Source organism: Sminthopsis crassicaudata, chromosome 4 (genome assembly GCF_048593235.1).
Source record: "Sminthopsis crassicaudata isolate SCR6 chromosome 4, ASM4859323v1, whole genome shotgun sequence".
NCBI lineage: Eukaryota > Metazoa > Chordata > Mammalia > Dasyuromorphia > Dasyuridae > Sminthopsis > Sminthopsis crassicaudata.
The window spans coordinates 426,189,974-426,217,374 of record NC_133620.1 but is presented as its reverse complement, the minus strand read 5'-3'; the positions used below and the strand labels follow the sequence as shown (position 1 = coordinate 426,217,374).

The window sequence follows — 27,401 nt, the reverse complement described above, 5'->3', positions numbered from 1 at the left end:
AGATTCAAATATTCAGTTTATTAAAGCTTATCCTTTGTACTCTGGACTGTCCTAGGAAATACAGGATGATACATCCATAGGTAGAGTGTCACCCAAGTTTAGAAGTATATAGTATATATTTATCATAGAAGATATAGAGATTTTTTGGTTTTGTACTTAATACAAGGTAATTAATATTTTCTGAAATTTTGCTTGAGGTCTTAAGCACATTGTTTTACTTGAACTGGTAAAAAAACCACTTGCCAGAATAATTTATCAATTTTAAATTTATTTTTCCAGTTCATCCACTTGGCATTTCACATTGAGCTGTCTCTTTATTGTGTAGTAATTTTTTTTAAAAAGAATTGATCAAAATTGATCAAATATGGTACATGACTAACTGATCTAAAGATAATCTAGAATCAGAGAATTTCAGAGTTTCAATGTACTTGAGTGGCCACTTAGTCCAACCTCTATCTGCAAAGAAACTATAAGAGGAGTATCAAACAATGTAACTACCTGAGTATGGCCAGAACCAGATTAAAATATAATTGGGAAGTAATAAACAAAATAAATATAAATATAATGGAACATACATAATATCAGTATGTCATCCATAGGCAAGGTTCTTATGGATGAGTTAGTAGCCCTCATTTCTGTGTGAGTTTGACATTCACATGGATGGCCACCTAGCAATGTCTTGAAGACTTCTATAGTCCTGAAGTTTGACTCACAGTTTGAAACAAAAGGGAGATTGGCAAGAACTCAAATGAGTCAGTTTTCTATAATTATTAACAGATGTCAATGAAATTAGGCTGAAAAAAGGTTCCTCTTCTACTGAAAGAGGATCACACTTCACAGAGTCCATTATGTGTATATGTCAAGGGCTGCAACTATGCGAGGAGCTTCAGAATTTTTTTTAATCTATTTTAAATGATTCTAAAAATATTACAAATTAAGAGATAGTGTAGCACAGTAAAAAGAGTGCTGGACTTGAGGAATCAAGAGACCTGAATTTGAAACCTAACTTCACCACTAATGTAAATTTGGTGGGCAGTAAGGTGAAGTCAGGAAGATTTATTTCGGTGAGTTCAGTCCAACCTCAGCGACTCACAATATTTTTAACCAAAAAACAGTAAGGACACATGAGGAATCCAGTTTGGAATACAAACAAATCACATCAACTCAGGTCAGGATAAGGTGAGGTTTCTTCCTTGACACCTTCAGGGGTCTAGTGTGTTTGGGAAAATGTGATAATTCAAGAAGACAAGCTCAAGACCCCCCCTTAATACCCTGGGTACCCTATTTACCTCAATTTCCTCATCTGTGGAACGAACTGGAGAAGGAAATGGCAAGACCATTCCGGTATCTTTGTCAAGAAAACCCCAAATGGGGTCACAAATAATTGGAGACAACTGAAAATAACTGACTGGTCACAGAAAGCTTTAGGAAACCATGCTTTACTTATCTTGCCTGATCTCTTGAACATCCTGTAGAGCAGGGATCTCATCACACCTCTCTAAAACTCAGTTACTACCTACAGGCTACAGATGAGACTACTCTAACAATTGGCATCTCCTTTATCCAGGCAAAGTGGGTATATCCTTACATTGGTCATGGAGTCATAGTGAACGGAATATGGAATCAGACACAAGTGAAAAACAACAAAATGTAAATCTGCAATTGTTTTACCACTGAGAATATTAGAAACTAACTTAAGTGGTTTAATCAGGGCCACATAAATCATTATGTGGCAGAGGAAGGATTTGAACCCAAGGCTTCTGAGGCTAGTTCTGTATTCATTACAATTCCTCTCATCTCTATAAAGTGATGAAACGGATCTGTATTGCCTACTTTGGGGTTGTTTTGAGGGTCAAATGATGCACAGACACATACATGCACAAATATATACATACATACATACATAGGATTATTATTATCCTTTTGACTTGTTGGGAGAAAAGTATAAACTATAAACTATAAAATATTATTTAAATGTGGCCCATGTTTTCAATAATTCTGTGATAGTGCACTCTATAGTGCAGGTATTAGTATCCCTATTTTGCAGATGAGAAAGTGGAGGCCCAGAGATATTAAGTGATTTATCAAATTGTATACAATTGTTGAGTGGTTTTGAGATCTGGTACTCAGACCCCAAATTTCTGACTACCTTGCAGGCCTTAAGATTTGTAAAGAAATCTTTTGGTAAATCACTAATCCCTAGAGAAATTTTAGTCATTTTTATGAATTACTCTGAATATTTCTTCAGTAGAGTCCTTTTTTTGCTGTCCTATTGTGGCAGAGAGGATGCCAGGCTTTGTTAGTGGAGTAAAGTAATGGAATCTCAAAAGACTTCATGACCCCTCTAATTGCCATCCAAGGACTACCTAGCTAAGTTCTGTGAGGTGCATCATTAAATTGGCTAAAAAATTGATAGATTTTTCAGCCCCAGCCACTCAGGAAGACCATATCCCAAGGTATTAGAAGAACTGTGATCTGCATTTAATGGAGAAATACCCACATTAGTGAAATAATGAATTTATTCATATATTTAAGAATTATTCAAATTACTAGAAGGCTGAGTTACAAGCATGAATTTTTAATTTATGCATATGTATGGAAACTCTCATATTAGTTACCTTAAGTAAGTTATCAGAATGTTCTGTGATTTCATTTATACAGGCTGTTTTCAGCATAGAAACTCCTTTCATTAATAAAGATTGCAGCCCATCTGTGACTTGGTTAAGCTGAAGGAAGGTGCCTGAGGTACATAGGGATGAAGATGCAGTATATAGAGCAAAGGGCTGGGAGTCAGAAGGACCTTAGTTCAAATTCCACCCTAGCCATTTACTAGCTGTGTGACCCTGGGTAAATCACTTAAAATGATTGTCTCAGAAAACCCCCACATGACCACTTTACCAGATAGCAAAATTAAAGATTTACTTTCTACTATAATTTTTAATTATATTAGCCTACTTGAGAATTGTTGGTTTTTTTCTTATTTGCGGTTTTCCAGTGGAAGCTGGTGACTCTTGTCAGATGTTTTGTATAATTCTTGCATTATGAAAATTGCTTCAGTTTAATCTATTAAGATTGATACAGTACAGTTGTATCCAGCATCTTTCTTAACATAGTATAATATTTTGGTCTATTTTTATATGAAGAATGGTCATAGAGAACAATTCATTTAAAAACAATAATATTCATGTGCTTTTGAAATTCCAATAGCTTTTTGCTGAATAGCATTTATAATTATTGCTTTTAATGATTTCAAGTGAAACTGGAACTATACTTGTAAATAGATTTTTTTTAAAAAATGTGTGCTCTTTTCTTCCTTATCTAGAAAAAGAAATTGCTTTTAATTGTATAGATGAAATAGGTGAAATAATGCTTGGTTCTTACATAAAAAACTTGATCTCAAATGATGTATTTAAAATTTTATTATAATAAAACCTTTCTATCCATTTTAAACAGGGCATCGACATAGGAGATAGCTTATCTATTCCAGATGATTTCACAGAAGAAGAAAAGAAAACTGGTCAGTGGTGGAGACAGCTTTTGGCAGGGGGGATTGCTGGGGCTGTCTCACGAACAAGTACAGCGCCTTTAGATCGAATGAAGGTCATGATGCAGGTGAGTGTATCATGAGGATAGGCAGATGTGTTTCATTCAAAATTCTTCATTTCTTTTTGAGACACTTTTAAAAATTGTTAGCAACATAACTTAATACTCGTGTTCATTTGACCTATTTGTGAAAATTCATATGTTTTTGTAGGAAATTCTTCTTGCCCTTAAAAGTTTATAATCTAGAAGCAATAAAACTCTGTCAGTTTTAATTTATTCACAGAAAGTAACAGTCTAATACCTTGTGAATCACGTATTTCTTTGCTTTATTTTAAAGTGACAGAGTGGCAGAGACTGCTTATTTTGTTGTTGTTTGTCTTTTGTTCTCAAAGACAACTATGATATCAGGAAGGTGATGAGTAGAGCTTAGGAGAAACAGGTTAGTTGTCCTCAGATATTTTAAGTCTGGGTGGAAGTTATGGAAAAGTATATTTTGGCTCAGTATTTGGGCATATGTCAAGTAGTATCAGTATCTCACTCATATAGCTTTTATTTTCCTAAACTTAAGTGGCTCAAAATTTGAAGGTTGTTCCTTTGCTCTAATATTTCAAGGATTAGTGGACAAGTCTGTTCTTTAAATTGTTTTATAGATTTAAAGTATGTAATCTCTCAGCTTTTGCCTTTTTCATCTTTCTTAAATTCTTTGATTCATATAATCCCTCATCTCTGGACCTCCCATTACTGTCTTGAGATTATAAACCACAGTGAAAGTAGAGGATTTCATATCTAAGTACTTCAAAAAAGTAATCAGCGTGAATACTTTAAATGAAAATCTTTTCTTTTTAATTTTAGGTTTATGGTTCAAAGTCAAGCAAAATGAGCTTACTCGGTGGATTTAAGCAGATGGTAAAAGAAGGAGGCATCCGGTCCCTTTGGAGAGGAAATGGTGTGAATGTCATTAAAATTGCTCCTGAGACAGCTGTTAAATTCTGGGCATATGAACAGGTAAAATATTATTTTCTTTAAAAATTATTAATAGTTCTTGAACTTAATTTCTGTATCTTAAAGATTATTGCCAACTTTTTATGCAAGTTTTTAAATATGAACACTAATTTAATTTTTCTTAACTGGTTTTTAAATCCCCCCCAAAACCTTTATTATTGCCTTATTTGACTATTTTTTTCTAGATGTAGAAAGAACTTGTGCTCTGTGGGAGGTTGGACTAGCAGATGTCCAAGTCCCTTTATACCATTTAATTCTAGTTTTTAATAACTGGTTAAAAAATTAATGAACAGTTATTGAGCATCCAGTCTGTTTAAGGTTATTGTGCTAAGTAATTAATAGCTAACATTTATGTAGCACTTTAAGATTTGCAAAGGGATTTACATATTTTATTTTATTCTCACAAAACTCTGTAAGGCTGGTACTATTATTATCCTCACTTTACAAGTGAGGAAACTGAGTAAGGTTAAATACCTTACTCTGCAAGTGTCCTAGGCAAGCTTCAAATCCAAGTCTTCCTCACTCAGATCCAGTGTTATAGCTAATTATCCATTCTGCCTCCTAATGGAAAAAGGAGAGAGGTACATTTTTGTCCTGAAATTTAGTAGTATCTTTGCCAAGAAAGCCCTACATGGGATCATGAAGAGTCATACATCTGTTTAGGACATCAAGGTGGAAAGTGGATAGGATGCTGGTCCTGGAGTCAGGAAGATTCATCCTCCTGAGTTCAACTCTCACCTCAGACACTTATTAGTTATGTGACCCTGTTTGCCTCAGTTTCCTCATGTGTAAAATAAATTGGAGATGGAAATGGAAAACCACTCCAATATCTTTTACAAGAAAATCCCAGATGAGGTTATGAAACATCAGGAATAAATGAAAAAATGATCAAACAACAGCCACAGAGGTAATAAAATTTATAGTCAAGTAAATATACTACAAAGTGGAATATGAGAAGTGTATAAGAGAAGTATAAATGTGGTTCTCTCAGAAGTCACAGAATGAACAACAAAATTCTGGTGGGAGAAATCTATGAAGATTTCTCAGAAAAGGTGATATATTTGAGCTGAGCCTTGAAGAATGGATAAAATTTCATAAAGGAGGTTATAGGGAATGAAAGGAGAGGATATTTTAGGAAGAGGGGATACAATTAAAAGCAAAAAATTGCATGGTTCATGGTCGGGTCAGTTAAGAGTACAGATAAATGTAAAGGAAAGTAGTAGGAAATAAAACTAGAAACACAGATAGGTAGGAACCAAAATCGTGGAGGTCCTTGATGAATTGTGGGGAATCTGGACTTTGTTCAGTTAGCATTGTGAAGTCTTTCAAGGTTTTTTACAAATTGAATGACAGCTATTTATGTGAAAAGAGATCAGAATCATTATTTCAGGACATTAATGGTGAGTAAAATATATGAGGAGGGGAGAGCTAAAGAGATTCTAGGAATATTCCAATTAGAAAGAACCACATTAAAACAGAGCTGAACTATTCAGTGGACCTTTGATTTAATTGATGTGGTTGTATTTTTCACTGATTTAAGTTGCAGCTTCTTCTTACAGATCTACCCATCTAAATTTTAGGGTTCAGCTTATTTTTAATCAGCTTTACTGTATAATGTAAAGTTTTTATTGCATTGATAGAAATGATAGAGTTAAGATTGTGAACCTGAATAGATAAAGAAAACACAAAGTTTTGATGTGATAAGTCATACATTTTCTTTGGATCTATTGATTAAATCATTTGTAAGGTCTCAGTTTGATGACACTGAAGAGGAGAGGCTTTTCAGGCTAGTTCACCACAAATTCAGGACATTGTTCTTTACTGATTTTTTTAATATATTTTTGATCTTCATTTTTCATCTCAGGACATCCATTACTTGAAGTGCAATTCCCTTTTCATATTTTTATCTCCTGAAGTATAATTAAGTGGTTCAGTGACTTTTCACAAGTAACAAAATGCTTTTGGGATGAATGTGATGAATTCCTTTGATCAGTTTAATAAACTGAAAAGCAAAGAAAAGCTGGGATGATAGCCAGCCAGTTAGCTAGATCCATTATCTTGTCTTCACTCGAATGTTTGAGAATTTGTGTAATTGTGTAGCATTTTTTGGACATATTTTAGGTCAGAGGTGTCAAACACAGCAAGTGGCCCTGCAAAAGTTCTGCCAAACCAGATTAAAACGGAATTGGGCAATGTATGTGTGTGTGTGTGTGTGGACAATTGGGGTTAAATGACTTGTCTAGGATCACATAGCTAGGAAGTATTTATTAAATGTCTGAGATCAAATCCTCCTGATTTCAGGGCCAGTGTTCTACCCATTGTACCATCTTGCTGCTCCCAGGAAATTTTTAATAGGAATAAAGAACAATAAACACAATGTAGAATAATGTTATTTTGTGTTTTTTCTCAGTATGTAACCTGAAGGGATGAGATCTGTTTCTATTTGAACTTGAGTTTTAGTTTGATTACTTCAACCCTGAAATATGGATTTGACACTAAGGAGCCTCAAGAGTATTGAAAATCTAGATGAGTGGACAAAGAGTATCTTCCAATAGTGTTTAGGAAGTTTTTTTCTTATTTTTCGTTAATTTATTCATTTACAGTAATAGTTTATAGATGAATAATGCTGTATTTGTTAATTAAATAATAACTGGGTTGAGAGCATTATCTTCCTTTATTTTGTTGAGGACAATCATTTCATGATATATAGCCATTCTTTTTCCTTGTGAATTCTACTCATTCACCAAGGATCAGCTCACAACTTACCTGTTCCAAGAAGCCATGGTGATTTTTGTGCTGTTGATAACCTCTGATTTGCATTAAAAAAAAAAAAAAGACCAAACCAAGTGTTATGTTTTATGCTTTTATAAAAACAATAGCTTCTACTTATGTAGCATTTTAAGCTTTGCAAAATCCCTCTCATGTATCTTTTTTTTTCATCCTGAGGCAACTGGGGTTAAGTGACTTGCCCAGTATCACACAACTAGGAAGTGTTAAGTGTCTGAAATCAGATTTGAACTCAGGTCCTCCTGACTTCAGGGCTGATGCTCTATTCATTGTACCACCTAGCTGTCCCACCTCTCATGTATCTTCACAACAAACAGCACTAAAAGCTACATGCTATTGTTATTCCATTTTACAAATGAGAAAATAGAGGCACAGAGTTCTTAAGTGATATACTCAGGTTATACCCAAACTAGTAGCTAGTAGGATTAGAACATGAAGGATTTCCTTCAGGTCTCCAAATCCAGCATTGAATCCACTGTACCATGATATTCTCCCACCTTCTCAGTTTCACCTGTGTATGCATTAGTATGAGCATTTCTTTGACCAAAAGAAATCATGACCGCTTTGTGTCCTAGATGATTTTTGTGAGTTCCTGTGGTTAAGAAGGGCAACTGGGTGGTACCAGGATGCATAGAGTGCCAAGCCTGGAATCAGGAAGGTTTATCTTCCCAAATTCAAATCTGGCCTCAGACACTTTCTAGTTGTATGAACTGGGCAAGTTGCAAAACCTTGTGTGCCTCAGTCTCCTCATCTGTAAAATGGTGGAGAAGAAATAGCAAACCACTCCAGTGTCTCTAAGAAAATTCTGAAATGGGGTCAAAAAGAGTAGATAGACATGCCTGAAAAACAAAATGGTCAAAAAGATTACCCTATCATGACATGGTCAGTATTCTGGTTGGTAAGCTTCTTCTGGGTGAGGCTGCTCCTTCAGACAGACACATTCCATTATCTCCTGATCTGGTAGTAAAAGTCTTCCCAACTTGGGAAGACCTGCCAGAAGTTCTTTGCATTTTTGAATTATTGTTTGTTGTTCAATTATTTTGGGTCATGTCTGACCCTTCATGACCCCATTTGGGATTTTCTTGGTAAAAGTACTGTATTGGTCCTTCTTCAGCTAACTTTTACAGATGAGGAATCTGAGTCAAACAAGTTTGAGTGACTTGCCTAGAATCACATAGCTAGTAAGCATCTGAGGTCGTATTTGAACTCAGGTCTTCCTGACTCCAGACCCAGGATTCTATGCACTGTGCTGCGTACTTGCCTCCTGTATCTCTGAGTTCCCAGGGCCAACTCCTGGGAATGATGGGGTGTAAGAAGAGGACATTGAATAGCTGCCTTCAAATATTTGAAAGTCTGTCATGTAGAGGAGAGACTACAGTTATTTTCTTTGTCCTCTGAGGGCAGAACTCATAATAAAAGTTGCAAAGAGGTCTGTTTAATCTGGATGGGGAGAAAACCTTCCAAACAATTAGATCCCAAAACAGCTTCTAGAGTTGGTGGGTACCCCCCCATTGGATAAGTAAAGGCTGGATGATTGTTGGTCAAGCATGGGTTGTCACTTAGCAGATAGCCCTAGAGAGTCTTTCTTGTTCTGAGATGCTAAGATTCTGTGGTTTAGCTTTGCTTAATATCCTAGTGAATTAGCCGTATAAACATTCACATCCTGCATGCTCTTCTGGGGTGTGTGTGTGTGTGTGTGTGTGTGTGTGTGTGTGTGTGTGTGTGTGTGTGTGTGTGTGAGAGAGAGAGAGAGAGAGAGAGAGAGAGAGAGAGAGAGAGAGAGAGAGAGAGAGAGAGAGAGAGAGAGAGAGAGAGAGAGATATTTAGTTTGTTTTTTGAGACTATTCCTTCAATGGCTAAGCAGTCATCATGTGGCTGCTGGAGCTTAGCACGATGCTTGGACCATAATTGGTGCTTTAGTAATTTGATGGTATCCTCAACAGAAACCAGGAAGTTAGGAAACAGGGAGGGGAAGGAAAGAAAGGAAAGGTATCAAATTGTGTTTTGAATTTTTAAGTTTGATTGCCATGGGGCATCCCATGGGAAATAGCTGATAGGCAGTAGGTGGTATTGAAGGCAGGGTTTTCAGTTGTGAGAGAGGGACTGGGATATTTAACAGAAATGGGATTCAGATGTGTTGAGATAAGTGAGCCCTTTTCAGATTTCTAGCCAGTGTCTTCAATTTGTCACTCTTGTAATCTCATGTTCATATGCTTTCAAAACATTTTTATTCACACAGTATAAGAAGTGGCTGACCAGAGATGGTACCAAATTAGGAAACACTGAGAGATTTATTTCTGGTTCCATGGCAGGCGCTACAGCCCAGACATTCATCTACCCCATGGAGGTAAGTGCTACTGTGAGAAATCTGATGTTCTTTCTCATGTTTCTTTCATATGAAACCTATCTTAGTTTTAGTAGTAGCAATGTAACATTAGAAGTAAACTATTTTATAATAATAATAATAGTGTAGTAAGCACTTTACAAATATCATTTTTTTTGCTCCTCACCAATTCTGGGAGGTAGATGCTAATTTTACAGATTGGAAAACTGAGGCAGAGATTTGTGACTTGCTCAGAATTGCAGAGCTGGTAAATGTATGAGGCTAGATTTGAACTCGGGTCTTTGTGATATTAGACCTAGCCCCTATCCATAGTGCTGCCTAACTGCTTCTATTATCAGGTGCTAATTGGCTCTGAGACAGAGACTTTTCCTTTAAGACAAAAACCATTTTGTAGCTATTCCCAAACATTTCACCTGAATTGTCAGTTTTGTTGCTAGAAAAGATTGCAGTGTATCTAAAAAGCATAGGCCAAGATACGATGTTGGGAGCTACTCTCTTAGTCCTTTTCTCTTTGGAAGAATTGCACTAATTCTCAAGACAGGAAGAGAATTCTTTTTACAGTCAATGGAAATTCAGCAGGCAGAGGAGGAGAAGATGACACCAGTAGTCTTAAATTAGTTGAATTTGGGGAGGGTGGAATGAAAATTCAGAATTTGTATTTCTGTGATCTGCTGGAGTCTCTGATTTGGAGTCTGGCTGTCCCATTGCCTTAATGCTTAAGGACTTTGACTATTTCAAACATATTGCCCTTATACTGACTTCTGACATGAGGGGAATCGATAGGCTAATGAGATTTAGTATGGTAGAGAATCTCAGGGTCATCTAGGGTCAGAGATCTGGAGCTAGAGGGGGTACTTTGAAGTATCTGGGCCAAGCTTTTTATTTTAAAGATGAAGGGACTAAAGCTCAGAAGAGTTATGACTTTCCTGAAGTCAAATGGATATTAAATGACAGAGCTAAAATTCAAATTCAGATTATATAGCTTTAGCCCAATCATATATTAGTTCACAGATTCAAAGAAAATCAATCTGACAAACATACTGGTGCAAGGAATTTTGCTAGGTACAAAGGGGATACAAAGACAAGGTATGATTTTTTTTTCTTTTCTTTTCTTTTTTTTTTTTTTTTTTTTTACAAATAGGTTAAAGTTAAAAATAAGCAAAAAAGAGAGCCACCCACAGCTAAGTGGAAGAGTTTATCCATTCTGATTCTGTTCACTTTTTTACTGAAATGATCGTTTCTTGCACTGAATTCAGTTGTAGTCTACTTCTTGCTGCCTGAGCCCAGGCTTTCTTTCCCTGGCAGGTCCTTCTTATATTCTTCTTACCTATTTGTTATTCTCAGGTATAAACCATTAGAACTTAAGAGCAATGACTTTTTTTTTCTTTTTGAGTGTAAGACAGCCTTCACCTTTAAATTTGGGCATTAGCAAGGTCAGTGACATCATTGAATTAATGAGAATACTGACTAGTTTAGGACATTTCTGACCAATTAAATATATCTCTGTTTTTTACCTTCAGGTTCTAAAGACTAGGTTGGCTGTAGGCAAAACCGGGCAGTACTCGGGAATGTATGACTGTGCCAAGAAAATCTTGAAGTATGAGGGTATGAAAGCCTTTTACAAAGGCTACATCCCAAACTTCCTCGGTATCATCCCCTATGCAGGAATAGATTTGACTGTTTATGAGGTAAGTTTGTCCCCAAAGTGAATCTGATAAATATGTGGGCTGTATAGCCATTTTTATGCATTAAATCTAATCTTTTAAAAAAATTTAAATTAATTTTATAATAATAACATTTTTGACAGTACATATGCATAGGTATTTTTTACAACATTATCCCTTGTACTCCCTTCTGTTCCGAATTTTCCCCTCCTTCCCTCCACTCCCTCCCCTACATGACAGGCATTCTCATACATATTAAATATGTTATAGGATATCCTAGATATATATGTGCAGAACCGAATTTTGTTGTTGTTGTTGTTATTGTTGCAAAGGAAGAATAAACCTAATCTTATATTACCTTTTTCTTTCGTGAGGCTATTGGGGTTAAGTGATTTAAAGGGTCATACAGTTAGTACGTATCTGAGGCCAGATTTGAATTTAGGTCCTTCTAACTCCAGATGCAACTACCCGTTGCACCATATAGTGGCTCCTTATGTTTTTTCCCTTGAGGCATTTGGGATTAAATGACTTGCACTGAGCCATACAGCTAGTTGTATTACTTTTTAATTTAATTACTTTTTAAGAAGGAAAAATATTAGAGGTTTTAATCTTGAAGATAGAGAAGAGAACAGGAAGACAATGGAGTGATAAATTGTAGAGGCTATTTCCTATGGCTAATTAGGAGGGAGTATCATTGAGGATAAGATCTCTGATTCAATATCTATTTGCAATAATTCATTATATATAATGTCAGTTCAGAGATCATCTAGACCAAAGGGTGGTCCAGAGCATCTTGGGTGCTCTCCTAACCCCCTTCAGAGGATTTACAAATTCAAAATTAGTTTTTATTTCTTACATGACAAATACCTGTAAATATAATGCATATAAACAAAAGCTATTTGGGCAGATACTCAATAATTTTTAATTGTATAAATACTGAATTGGTACTGAATATAGAAATATTAAATATTGAAAAGATACTGAGACAACAATTTGAAAATTACTGATCTAGACCAAATTTCTCATTTTATAGATGAAAAAACAAACACAGGTTAAGTGACTTATGAGGTCACACAGTAAGTCCTAGAACCAGAATTTGAACCCAGGGTCTGTGATGCTGGAGCCAGGACTCTTTTATTACATTCTACTATTAAAATGTGTCTCTACCCCCAAGAAGCCATTTAAGTTAAAAACAGCATAGTAGTGGTCAGGAGGTGAATAGGTAAAAGAGTATAATTGGATTAGCACAACTTAATAGCCATTGCCAGGAGCATATTGTCCCAGCTTTGCCAGTCTCCATCTTTTCTGTGAGCAAAAGCACATCTGGGTTATGGATTTTTGAAGTTAATTTAGATTCTGTAGAATTTCAGATTTCTATAGAATTGTGATGTGGTCTGGAAAGCAATTTGGAACTATGCCCAAAAGGTTATCAAAGTGTGCATATCCTTCGATCCAGCAATATCTCTACTAGGCCTGTATCCCAAAGAAATCATAAAAAAGGGAAAAGGACCAACATATGCAAAGATGTTTGAGCAGCCTTTTTGTAGTGGCAAAAATTGGAAACTGAGTAGATGCCCATCAGCTGAGAGTGGCTGAATAAGTTATAGCATATGAATGTTATGGAATATTATTGTTCTGTAAGAAATGATTTGCAGGATGATTTCAGAAAGACCTGGAGAGACTCAGATGCTAAGTGAAGTGAGTAGAACTAAGAGAACATTGTACATGGCAACAACAAAATTATGTGATGATCAACTCTGATGGATGTGGCTCTTTTCAACAATGGGGTGATTCAGGCAAATTCCAATAGACTTGTGATGGAGAGAGAGAGAGCCATCTGCAGAGAGAGTATTATGGGAACTGAATGTGGATCACAACATAGAATTTTCACTCTTTTTTTGTTGTTTGTTTGTTTTTTGTTTTCTTTCTCATTTTTCCCCCTTTTTGATCTGATTTTTTTCTTGTGTAGCATTTGTGGAATTGTAGATATATGTATAGAAGAATTCCACATGTTTAGCATATATTAGATTATTTGCTGTCTAGGAGAAGGAGGTGGGGGAAAGGAGGAAGAAAAAAATTTGGAACACAAGGTTTTACAAGGATGAATGTTGGAAAATATCTTTGCATATATTTTGAAAATAAAAGCTATTATTAAAAAAGGAATTGTGATCTGATAAGTGATTTTAAAATTGTCTTTTTCCCTTAATTTCTTTTTTGATCTAGTGTAAATGGGTCAATGGCTATTTGCTTTGAGTTGTTTTTACCTTTTTATCTCTATAGTTCAAAGACATCACTGACACAGACCTTAGTATCTGTCTTTGTTGTACCATGGCAACAAGTAATCATTGAATAAAAGCCTACTTTTGAAACTTAATTACATATTATTTCAATTCTGTCAAACTATAGCTTTTGCAATTATTACCTAGAAAATTATTGGAAAAAAATCCTTACATATTAAAACATTGTTTTTAAACCCAGCATTTGAAACCCTCTGATTCTTCTCTTGAGGGAAGAAAACTTTGAAAGTTTCCTGAAATTCAGGAAACTTTAGTCTTCAGTGCATAATAAATGCCCTTTAACTATAAAACTCTTGTGATCTAGAGATGGAGAATCCTGATTAATGTTAATTATGAGCATGAAAAATGGAGAGATCTATAATATAATTTAGGCCAATTGTATTTGGTTCCTGAATTATACTTAGAAGCAAATGGGCAGCCGGTGAACAATATAAGCATATTTTACAATACTTTGATTTATAACTTCATAGCTAAGTATCTACTTTGCCTGCATCTCCAAAGAATTTTCTCATGCCTTTTTCAGCAATTGAATGGGACAAGTAGAAGAGAATTGTTGGTTATGCTGGTATGTGTGTGTGTGTGTGTGTGTGTGTGTGTGTGAGATACATAATAGTGGGGGAAAAAGATGGGGACCCCTTTTACTGTGCCTTGATTCTTGTGGGAGTGACAGTGTATTACTTTTGTGTTTTTTGGCAGCTATTGAAGAATTATTGGCTCGAGCATCATGCAGAAGACTCTGTAAACCCTGGGGTATTTGTGCTGTTGGGATGTGGTACCTTGTCCAGTACATGTGGCCAGTTGGCCAGCTATCCCCTGGCTCTAGTCAGGACTCGCATGCAGGCTCAAGGTGAGTTTTTGCTAAAAGAATAACCATGGTAAGAAATGACAGTTTTATAGTTTTAAAATCATCCCATTTGGTTTCTTCTTTGGGGAACTGCTCAAAAGTCTTGCTTCTCCTCTAATAAGAGTTGACCTTTTGAGAGGGCTGGTATAATAAGGAGGCTCCCTAAAGGGCAGAAGCAAAATGATACTTCTTTATTTGCTACTCTCCACTCTCTTGCCATTTCACATAGATGTCTAATGCTTAGGTGTTATTGTGAGTTATAAGGGTATATATGCCTCTTATAAAAAATTTTTTTGTTTCTTTTGTGGTACTCAGTATGTCATTAGATTTCATCACAGGGACTCCTAGCATGAACATCAATTCACCTTTTATTTTTTTCTTTCCTTTCTAGCCATGGTGGAAGGAGGACCCCAGTTGAGTATGATTGGCCTCTTTAAGAGAATAATTACCCAACAAGGAATCCTTGGACTTTACAGTGGAATTACACCTAACTTCATGAAAGTGCTCCCTGCAGTGAGCATTAGCTATGTTGTTTATGAGAAAATGAAGGAAAGCTTGGGAATAGCCTCAAAGTGAAGGGTGAACTCTTGGCTGGAGCCTGATTTTATGAAAGCACGATAATATTTGTATGTCTGTCATCATTTAAAGTCACCAAAGATCTTTGAGAAGAGATGTATCATGGCCTCACTGGGAGAAACATTAAAGAGCATGTCAAGCATCTTATCTTAATTTTATACATCTGAAAATTTAAAGATGAAATCACATTTTTGTTAAGTTTTTTTTTAATGTTAAAACATTTGATATTCACAGAGTTCTACTTGCCTTTCCAATTACTGTCCTCTTGGCTCCTGATACCACATTTAAAACAGTTGTTCAATTAACTTGAAACACAATCGAAGAGAAACTTATTATCAAGAGTAAAGTTTTCAAATATTAACTTTTTTGTCAGCTAAACATATTTATGTTATCTTTTGTATTGAAATGCCTTAAACAATTTACCAGCAGGGATTTACATTTTAAAAAATAAATTTTGAATATTTTTTGCAACCAAACAACCAGTTCACTTAAGCTAGTTGATAGTAACTAAGCAAATAGAGTTCTTTTTCTTTAAGCAAAATAAAAACAAGGGGAGAGTTGTCAAAGTATGAGAATACCTCCATTTCTTATTCTAATGTATTGGAAGAGTAATGAAATTATGTTCATTTCACTGCTTATCTTTTTGGTTTTATATGTAGATGTTATTATATCAATAGCTCATTTTAATTCTCATTACTAAATTTGGAAAGGAAATCACCAGTATGAACAAATTTGCTTTATGATGGAGGGTTCAGTGAGAACATCCTTTGAAATCTCAAATTCCACTTCACGGTTATTTTCGGGAGTTGAATAATTTCTCTTTCATTCAGTTTCATTACTGTTACTCCTCTCTTCTTGCATAGTTTGAGTGAGGAAACAATAGTGTTTTTTTTCTCCAATAGTTCTCCAAGGTTTCTTAGTGCTTTCATCACAACTACCTTGTTAATTTGGTAATATAATTGTCATCATTTCTGTTTTATAGAAGTGAAATTATTCACCCAAAGGAACGGATATAATAAATGGCAGAGCTGGATCTCTATAACAGGCTAATACTAGTCATTCACTTGGTTAATCAATGACCAGGCACTATTATTAAGCTCTAGGGATACAATAAAAGGGGCAAAATCCCCTTCTTATCCTCAAAGAGCTTGCATTCCAATGGAGAGATGATGTATAAATAACTAGATACATATAAGATATATATAGTATAGATAGAAGGCAAATGGAGACATTAACAGATGGGATTGGAAAATGATTCTTTCTTTCCATTACATCCAGCATCTCCTCAGAAATGAGCCTAAGGGAGTTTCCTGTGTGCCAACTAAGATTATCCATATGCCAGGAGCACCAGGTGTTCTTGGCAGTTGATTTTAATTCCAGGTACATTTCAGTGGAATGTGGATGATTAACTATACAGAGAAGTACCCTAGAACTGCTGTAACAGCAGTCCATGTCTGTGTTCTGAAACCTAGTATGAAATTCCTTGCATTTTGTCTCTAAGCTATTCCTTGCCCAAAAGGAAGATTTCCTATTTCCATTGTCAACATTAGGGTCTGAATTGTTTGCTACATATGTAGCTAATAGCTAGGCATTAATTTTCTTTTTTTAAAAAAATTAAATTTATGGGATAAAATAAGCATTTCTATAACAGTACAATACAAAAGATTGCACATGCAACTGCAAATTTACTATATGCAATTTGCTATTCCTTTCAAATATACAATAAAATTATCATGTAAATTTTTCCCCCCTTTTCCCTCTCTCTCTTCCCATCTCTGCACTTAGAGATGTATACCATTTGAAACAAAAAGGTGCATGTGCGCGTGCACACACATAAAACTATATGTAAAATTATCCTATATATCTGTTATATCTTTCTCTGGATGCAGAGAGCATCTTTCTTAATATATCATTTATATTTAATTTGGATATTTGATTGCATATTGGTTATTATTTGAAGAGTACTCTAGGACATAAAATATCCATATTATAACACTCACCTGAATTTGTGTCCACAAAGAAAGTTTTTTCTGGTCAAGTCTTTTTTTCCCCCCTGAAAATTGTTGAATAAGATTTTAAAATATTTATTAGGAGCTTATAACTCAGTTCCCCAAACTTGTAAATAATAAGTTTGAGGATTCCCAATAGGCTTTTTTTTTAGCTGCTGTTGTAATCTAGACAGGTGAAAAAAATCAAGTACTACTTATATCTACTGTTTGCTTTTCCTTATTCTACCTCCTGTATTTTCTGAGCCAGAGAGAGCAACAAGACATTTGACCCCTACTGAATACTTGGGAAGTTTGATTTGAAAAGTAATTTTCATGCAAAATTATTCCTTCTGAAGGTTTCCATGTCTAGAATATATGTGACAAATGTAGAAAGTAGTTGTGTCCTCCAGGGATTTCTTGGTACCTTGGAATAAGCCTTAAATAGCACAGCAGGATACACATTTCAGTTTTTATTTTATTCATCAAACAGGAGGATTGATCATTTTGCTAACTTTGACATATATCTAGTTGCTAAAAAAGAAAAACTGCTCAGCTGTCACCATTTGTTTTTATGGAGATTATTTGAAATGTGTAAGGACTGAAAGCGATTTATATGTGCTTCATCTCTCTCTTGAAAACATCTGTTTACTTTCATAAAACTGCAATTTTAAGACAGTCTCTTTCTGGCATCGGATCATGTATTTATATTAAAACAAAAACTATTTTTGTTTTAAAACAAATGTTTCCTTTATTTTTTCTTTCTTATTTTATCATTAGCACTGAATGGTAGTTATGATATGGTATAGATGGCCTTGGAAGAGGGATGTGCTAGAGCCAGCCCAGACTGGCTTGGGAGAACCAATTGTTAAACTTTTTATTTTATTTTATCTATGTCTTTTAAAAATATAATTTTATATATATATATACATATATATATACACACACACACACATATATATATATACACACACACACACATATATATATATATATATATATATATATATATACACACACCTATATATATTATATCCAATATAACTAATAATTTTTTTAAAGAGAAAAAATAAATCACAACTTACTGATACATTGAAATATTCTGAAAGCATGTGTATAACCTTTGTGGATCTTCCACTTCTGTGAAGAGATGAGTTGGGAGTGTCCTCTCATATTTTTTCATTCAAATCATGCTTGACCTATCTTTATTACCTTTCTAATCCACTTCCCTACAAGCTCTTCTCTTCCTGAGACTACAAGGGGTCACCTTCCCCTCATTGCTAGCCCTTGATTTGACCCATGCATATTACATGGAACCCTCTTATTCCCCTCCCCCCTTTTCATGCACTCTCCCATTTTGTAATATGGTTCCACAAAAAATAAATAAATAAATAACGTAATCTATAGGCAAGTGTTGCCAAATTCTGTCCATAATACTCTACACCTGCCCTCTATATTGTTGGATTTTTACCCATTGTAATTTCTGAAGTCTCATTGTGTACACTTAGTCTCTTATTATTCTTTCTGTTGTCACTCTGTTGCTATCCTAGGCTCTTGTATTTGTTCACCCCTCTTGCACATCTGTTGTCTGGGGTGTTTCAGAAGCAAATGATCTCTTCAGGTTTTTTAAAATTGTTCATCTTTTAAAAATTTATAGTTAAGCCCAGATTTGCAGAGTGGTCACGTTGGGCTGCATTTTGAGCTCCATTTCTCTTTGGAACACATTATCTCATTCAAAAGCTGGAATTAATATTGTCAGGAGAAATATCAATAATCTCAGGTAAATGATATCCGTCGTCTGATGGCAGAAATTCAGTGAAGAAGGGTCAAGTCCCTTGATGAAGGTGAAAGAGGAGAATGTAAAAGCTGGCTTGAAGTTTTACATTAAAAAACTTAACAAACAACAACAACAACAACAAAACAAAAAAACCTAAGATTTTGGCAACTAGTCACATTACTTTCTGGCAAATAGAGGGAGAAGAAATGTTAGTGTCAGATTTTATATTCTTGGGATCAAAGATCACTGAAATTAAAAGATGCTTCTTGGAAGAAAAGCTATGGCAAATCTCTCCAGCATACTAAAAAGCAGACACATCACCTTGTGGCAAAGATTCATGTAGTTAAAGCTATGATTTTTCCAGTAGCAATGCATTGCTATGAGAGTTGGATTATAAAGAAAGCTGAACACTGCAGAATCAATGCTTTCCAAATTGTGGTGCTAGAGAAAACTTTTGAAAGTCCCTGGGACAACAAGGAGGTCAGATCAGTCAACACTTTTGAGAGTCCTTAGGACAACAAGGAGGTTAGATCAATCAATACATTTTTAAATGACTTTTTATTGACAGAACATATGCCTGGGTAATTTTTTTTACAACATGATCCCTTTCACTCACTTCTGTTCCAACTTTTCCCTTCTCTCCCTCCACTCCCTCCCCTAGGTGGCAGGCAGTCTTATACATGCTAAACATATTATATCCTAGATGCAATATATATATGTGTGCAGAACTGAACAGTTCTCTTGTTGCACAGGGAGAATTGGATTCAGAATGTAAAAATAACCTGGGAAGAAAAACTAAAATGCAAACAGTTTACACTCATTTCCCAGTGTTCCTTCTCTGGGTGTAGCTGATTCTGTCCATCATTGATCAATTGAAACTGAATTAGATCTTCTCTTTTTCAAAGATAGCCACTTCCATCAGAATACATCCTCATACAGTATTGTTTTGAAGTGTATAATGATCTCCTGATTCTGCTCATTTCACTCAGCATCAGTTCATGTAAATCTCTCCAAGCCTCTCTGTATTCCTCCTGCTGGTCATTTCTTACAGAGCAATACTATTCCATACCACCCATATACCATAATTTACCCAACCATTCTCCAATTGATGGGCATCCATTCACTTTCCAGTTTCTAGCCACTACAAAAAGGGCTGCCACAAACATTTTGGCACACACAGATCCCTTTCCATTCCTTAGTATTTCTTTGGGATATAAGACCAGTAGTAGCACTGCTGGATCAAAGGGATCAATCAATACTTAATGAAATTAGGTCAGATGATTCACTGGAAGGTCAAATACTGAAGCTGAAACTTAGAAACTTTGGCCACATAATGAGAAGACAGGATTCAATATTGGGACTCAATTTGATGTTGGGAAAGACTGAAAGAAAAAGGAAAAGGAGATGGCAGAGGATGAAATGAAAAGATAATGTGTTGAAAGCAATAAATATGAGCTTGTACAGATTTTAGGAAGATAAAATAGCTTGGGATGCTGTGGTTCATGGGGTCATGAAGAGTGGGACATCAATGAGCCATAATTTCATTCTCCTTTTTTTTTCTGGAGGATGCAGAATAATCTCAAATTATTCAAATACTTTTAAAAATTTTAATTTAATTTTTTAAAATGTTTTTTTTTATAATTGAATGTCTTCCTCCTGTTTAAAGAACTTTTATTTTTCTGGTTTTAATTGTTAAATTTAAATGCTATGTATCATCTTGTTTATAGAACTGGATTTTTTTTCTCTCTAGAGGCAATCTTTGCATTCTTTCAATTGGTGTTTAATTTACTTTTTTTTTCAGGAGTTTTGGGCAAGTTCTTTTTTTTTTAAATTATAGTGTTTATAGTGTTATAAAGTATAGTATTATAGTATAGTTATAGCATTATAGTGTTAAGGCTTTTTGTTTTGTTATGTTTATCTGGGAGATCTATGATCCTTAGGTTGTTTCTGTGTATCCTGTCTTCAAGATCAAGATGTTTTACTTGGACAGTGAATGTAATTTCATTAAATGTTATCTTTCTTATTTCCCTTTTTCTAGATTGTCATTCATTTCTGAGTATTTGCAATCCCATTTTTCTTTCTTTTGTTTCTTTGGTAAAATTGCCATCAAATTCAGATTTTTTTATTCTGCCCGTTATTTTTGCTGTGAAGATATACATTCTGTTCTCATAATTCTCATTTCTCTTACAAATCACCCAGGAACAGTATGTTGTGGTTCCACATTTTCTTCAATTTTCACAAGATCCTCTGTCTAATGTTGGATCATTTTACTTTGTTTTTTCAGTATTCATTCGTAGATACCTGGACCTTTTAGATCTGGAGACCATACTTCTTTTTATTATTAGTATCATCCTTGCATGTGTTCAAAGTCTGAGTTTTCTTCTTCCTGAGAGCTTTGGTAAATTTTAGTTCTCTTTCTCCCACCCCTTTTATTTTTCCCTTTTGCTTACTTCCTGACTTCTTCCTCTCTTATGGTGGTTTTTGTGGGGGCCAGATCTCAGAATGTCTCAGTTTCTTTCCATGTTGAGCAATTTATGGTTCACCAGCCTAGGTCTCTGTCCCAAGTGACTTTGTGGGTGGACAGAACTGGCCCCACCCAGATGCTTAGCTCTTCAGGTTAGTGGAATGCTACTTTTAGTGGAATACTCATTCTGTACATAATATCCTGTCATATTCTCTCTGTTCCTCTATTCTCTCTCAAGACACTGTCCCAGATGTGGAAAACAGATGAAATTGTTTTATTTATCATTTCTGTTCTGGTGGGGTTTAAGAGGTTGTGAAATCAGAGAAAATGTTTAATCCCTTATCTTAATGGTTGTTTTTATTCAATCATGTCTGATTTTTTGTGATCCCAGGGACTTGTCCATGGAGTTTTCTTCGCACAGACATTAAAGTAGTTTGCCATTTATTTCTTCATTTTACAAGTTCCCATTTTACAAGTGAGGAATTGAGGCAAATAGGATTAATTGACTTGTCTTGGATCACATAATTCTCTGAGACTGGATTTGAATTCAGATCTTTTTGACTCCAGGTCACTTCCACTTCACTACCTAGTTGCCCACGTATCCCCAGTATCTCTTCCTTTCCCTGTCCCAGAGAGCCATCTCATATAACTAATAATTTTTAAAGAGAAAAAATAAATCACAACTCATTGATACATTGAAATTGTTAAATTTTCAATGTGAGCATTTATACCTTGGAAATAAGCAAACTACAGATCAGGGATTGAATGACTGTTTTGTTAATCATTTAGATTTAAGAATGTGATGGAGAAAATATTAATATGTTGATTAAACAAAAAATATGTTGTGACTATGTCCCTCCTGTCCCTGCCTCCCTTCCCCGAGAGCTAGTTGTTAAACATTTATCAGTGTATTTCTTCCTAGGAGCCAGGAGGATATAGCATCAAGCCCTGTCTCTGACATATTGGCTTTGTGATCTTCAAATTATTTAAATTTATGTCTATATAAAACAGTATAAAACTATCTAAAACTTATAAGTTGCATAAATAGTGCTGACCTGCATTGGCAGAGAGAATTTCCTCACCTGGGAATTCCCTACATCAATGAAATCATAAGCTCTAATCTCTTTTTCCTTTCATTAGTGCTAGAAATGATCACTTGAGTTCACATTAGAAACAAGACAAAGGAGGACTTTGGAGCTGTCTTTATTACCCATGGTGTCTTCCTCAACTATTCTTACATGTTTATCTCTCCCTTTTTGGACCTCCCATATCACTTCTTGTCTTGCCATATATGTTAACAGTTGATTATATTGTCTTTATAATTGTTTATAATGAGCTCATGTGGCTTGTCTACCTGATGAAAATGTATGTTGAGGGTTGGTGATGACAGGTCACTTTTAATATCCTTTATAACATGTATCATGATGTTTCCATCGCTTATCAAAGTTTCATCATAGGCCATGTATTCAGTAATATGGAATTGTTTCTCCTAGCTCTCTGGGAGTGGTACTTCAGTTGGAGTTTTCTGTCCTCCTGGAGATACCTGGGACACCTAGAGGAACATAGATGGTACAGTGAATTGCATTCTGGACCTGGATTAAAGAAGACCTGAATTTAAATTCAGTTTCATACACTCACTAGTTCTATGACTTTGGGTGAGTCACTTAACTTGTTTCTTCAACTGTAAAATGGAGGTAATAATAGTATCCACCTCCCAGTGTTATTGTGAGGAACAAATGAGCTAATATTTGTAAAAGGCTTAGCACAATACCTGACACATAGTGGGCACTATATAAATGCTATCTATTCTTACAAATAAATAATGATGACAGATACGGGATCAAAGAATCACAGAACTAGAACTGAAATCTCAGAACCTAGTCAGTCCAACCCTATCATTTTATAGATGAAAAAATTGAAACTCAAGGAGTTATTGTAATCACTAGGTGGCACTGTATCACTATATTAGCAAAGGTCTGGAAGTTAGGCAAAGGAGGGAAATGGAAGTCAAGTTTTATGAAGTTCATTGGTCAAGGGAAGGTTGCTTTCATCAAGCTCACTGGACAAAAGAAAAAGAAAATGGAAGGCCATTTCTGGTCTAAGGTTCTTCTTGTAAGGGAGACTTATAGATCATTCATAAAACTAAACAATAGCTTGATAAGCACAGGGAACGTAGCATCATTTTTAACTTTCTCTCCCATATCCCCCGTTTAAATTCCCGTCTTCTATACTATGAGATTTTTAGCCAAACACATCTGCCCCACACATATCCCAGCAACAGGGATATACACAAACACACATCTGGGTTGACGCAAGTTTTAATAGAGCAAAAGCAAAAAATCAGTGTAAAGGAAATATCTTAGCTCGTAACATGGAAACAAATCACAAAAGGCACCCATTGTTGAATAAACTTGTGGAGCAAGGAGGGAAGATAGTTCCTCCATATTCCCTGACAAGCCACCTGAAACCTCAGCAGTACATCAGCCACACACATGAGCTGACAGGAATAGAATAATCTCTTTATACTTCTGATAACAACCACTATCCTTTCTTTTCCCCAAGGACCTGAGTAGGGAAAGGCTGTGTTGATGCTATTTTGGTCTCAATTGCTTCTCTCCAGGCTTAGCTGCTACCCTCTGAGGAGAGTAGAGGTAGCCTTTGCTGTCTATTCTCTTTATTGATTCTCTCAAACTTTGTGGTTTCCAAAAACCTTAGTTTTTTTCCTTGGCCAGGAAAAAGAGTTAAACCAAAATCTCAGAATCTTTATAGAGTTGAGAGAACTATTACCCAGGTCTCCTAACTTAAGAATTTCTTACACAGCACTATGCATTCTGATCCCAAATCTTTTTACTTGTTTGTTTAAATACATACATATCATCCAACCTCTTTTTACTTCTCACTCTTCATTCTTCTGTGAAGGAAAATCAGAAGTAAAATCTCTTTCTCCCTCCTTCCCTCCTTCCCTCCATTGCTCCCTCCCTCCTTCCTTCCCTCCATCCCTCCTTTTTTACTTTCTCTCTCTCCCTCTATCCTCTCCCTCTCCCTCTCTCCTCCTCCTCTCCTCTCCTCTCTCCTCTCCTCTCCTCTCCTCTTCTCTCTCTTCTCTTCTCTTCTCTTCTCTTCTCTTCTCTTCTCTTCTCTTCTCTCTCTTCTCTTCTCTTCTCTTCTCTTCTCTTCTCTTCTCTTCTCTTCTCTTCTCTTCTCTTCTTTCTCTTCTCTTCTCTTCTCTCTCTTCTCTCTCTTCTCTTCTCCTTCTCCTCTCCTCTCCTCTCCTCTCCTCTCCTCTCCTCTCCTCTCCTCTCCTCTCCTCTCCTCTCCTCTCTTCTTCTCCTCTCCTCTCCTCTCCTCTCCTCTCCTCTCCTCTCCTCTCCTCTCTCTTCTCTTCTCTTCTCTTCTCTTCTCTTCTCTTCTCTTCTCTTCTCTTCTCTTCTCTTCTCTTCTCTTCTCTCTCTTCTCTTCTTTCTCTCTCTCTCTCTCTCTCTCTCTCTCTCTCTCTCTCTATCTCTCTCTCTCTCTCTCTCTCTCTCTCTTCTTTTCTCCTCCTTTCCCTCTCTCTATGTCTCTGTCTGTCTCTGTCTCTCTTGTCTCTCTTTCCATCCCTTCCTCCCTCATTCCTTTCTTCCCTCCCTCTCTCTCTTTTTCTGTCTCTCTGTCTCTCTCTCTATCTCCTTCTCCTCTCCTCCTCCTCTCCTCTTCTCTCCTCTCCTCTCTTCTCCTCTCCTTTCCTCGATTTTTTCCCCTCTCAGTTAAGCTGTGAACCTCATACTCTTTTCTCCTCAGGGACTAAGGAAATATAGGGGTAGAGGGAAAATATTCCTTTGGAAAACCTAGTGTGATTGTTAAATGGTTAAATGGAATTGGGGTGCTTGGATTCCTCCTAAAATTGGAAATCATGGAGGTTTAAATCAATGGCAGATATTAAAAACTCCTTACTACCTGTGTTCTCCTGGATAAGTCATTTAACTGCTGGGTTCCTTAGTTTTCTCATCTGTAAAATGGATGAGTTGGGCTTAATATACTTTAAGGTCCTTTCCAGTTTTAAATTTGGGATCCTATGTAGATCTTATCCTCCTCATATCCATTTGGAGATGGGGCTCTCCCAAGGAAATTCTACAAGAGTCATGTAAGTTTCCAATTCTGGAGATTTTCTTAAATCTAAGATCTTCTGATCCCTCATGAAAATAAAAGAAAGGTGGAAAGTAAGTGACAAAACTTCCAGGCTTCACTCTCTGTGACAATCCTGTGCAATGCATATTACTACCTTTATATATATATATATATATATATATATATATATATATATAATGTATATGTATGTGTTAAATTTCAATAGCTATTCATTTTAAATGTTTTAATTTCACCATGGAGGTCTTAATCTTTTGTGTGCATTGGACTCTTGTAGCAGTCTGGTTAAGCCTATGGTATCTTCTAAGAATAATGTTTTATAATTCATGAATTGAAATGCAGAAGACTACAAAGGGAACCACTTACATTGAAATATAATTATTAAGAATTGAAAAAAAAAAGTTCATTGACCCCAGATTAAGAACCTCAGCTCCTCAACTTTAAAGGTAGGATTATATCTATATGTAAATACATCTATGTATATGTATATACACACATATACCTTTGTGTATATAGACATTGTGTATATATATATATATATATATATATATATATATATATATATATATATATATATATATATATATATATTTCCAGGAAGAAATCATAACTTAAAATCATAACTTAGGATTCTTATTTTTTTTTATCAAGAAATAACATCAGACAAAATTTGGCTGGAATAATTACATGAAGGGGAACTGTGTCCAATAAATTTGAAAAAATCTGGAACCATAGAAAAAGAGCTTTGAATGCCAAGACAAAGAGTTTATATTATATCTTAGAGGCAACAGAGAACCATGTAGAAATAGTTTTACCTTCAGTATATTGGATACCATTTATTTCAGAAATAATCTTTTCTCTTCTGATGTGAATGTCCTTAATTGTCAGCTAGGTCTGGGCAATTGGTGAGCAAAAGTAGATCAAACATCCTTCTGCTATGTAAACCTGGGCTTAAAATCACAATGCTTAGCATGTTTGTATTTTCAGAAGCTATTCCAAAGTTCCTCCTGGGCACAACTGTTTCTTGTTTATATTTCCATCTCCCCCTGCTGTTGAACAAATGAATGAATGGAATTAAGCCCTAGTCTCAGAAGGAAGTGAATAGAATTATTGCTTTATAAGAATTATGTCATCTTTTTACTTTGCTCTATTGCCTATTCAAATATACTTAAATGTAGGGAGTCCTCATCTTTAAATATAATTCATTTTTTGGAAAATATATTGTAAAGTCCATAAATGTAAAAAAGATTACATTTCCCCATAGGAACAATGGTTTAATTAGGAGCATTTCTGAGCTGAAATGGCTAGTTGGCCAAGCAGATAAAAATGCTGAATCTGAAATCAGAAAAGACCCCTCCTCTTGATTTCAAATCTTGCCTGAGATACGTACTAGCTTTGTGACCCTGGGCAAGTCATTTAGTCCTGTTTGCCTCAGTTTCCATATCTGTAAAATGAGCTGGAGAAGGAAACTACAAACTAATATCTTTGCCAAGACAACCACAAATGGGTCATGAAGAATCAAACATGACTGAACAACAATTCCTGACTAAAGAATGGACATCAAAAAAAAATTGTGACCAAGGAGCATGTTATAAAAACAGACATTTAACCACTCTAAGTCAAAAACATTAAAAAAGATAAAATGATAGAATGCTTAAATATCAGATGTGGAAGGGAGTTCGAACACAGATGTTCCTGAAGAGGCATTCTTACTACACCATCCTTGGCAAGTGTTTATTCAGTTTTCCCTTCTCCTACACTGAGTTCTGCTATGAGCCAAGCAAAGCAAAGCTAATTTATCTTTCACATGAAAGTCCTTCCAGAACTTACAGAGAGCTTTCGTCTCCCACATGAGGCTTCTTCCTTCTCCAGGATACAGATCCCTCCTTTCTTCTAGCTTTCTCCATATAGTAGGTTCTAATTCTCATCCTCAATAGAGTATAGCTCAATGGTTCAACTCAGAAAAGAGCCACTCTTCTATCCCTAAAGATCT

The 27,401-nt window shown here is 35.5% G+C and overlaps 1 protein-coding gene across 1 annotated transcript in view; it reads left to right on the top strand.

The window, feature by feature from the left end:
• Positions 1 to 17,785, top strand: part of LOC141539719 (mitochondrial adenyl nucleotide antiporter SLC25A24-like) — a 42,877-nt gene extending 25,092 nt beyond the window's left edge. The window contains exons 6-11 of the mRNA XM_074262846.1: positions 3,454 to 3,612; positions 4,396 to 4,548; positions 9,572 to 9,679; positions 11,197 to 11,364; positions 14,334 to 14,484; positions 14,873 to 17,785. Coding sequence (XP_074118947.1) covers positions 3,454 to 3,612; positions 4,396 to 4,548; positions 9,572 to 9,679; positions 11,197 to 11,364; positions 14,334 to 14,484; positions 14,873 to 15,057 — 924 coding nt within the window. The 3' untranslated portion in view covers positions 15,058 to 17,785. The remainder of the gene's footprint in view (positions 1 to 3,453; positions 3,613 to 4,395; positions 4,549 to 9,571; positions 9,680 to 11,196; positions 11,365 to 14,333; positions 14,485 to 14,872) is intronic.
• The last annotated feature ends 9,616 nt before the right edge of the window (positions 17,786 to 27,401 follow it).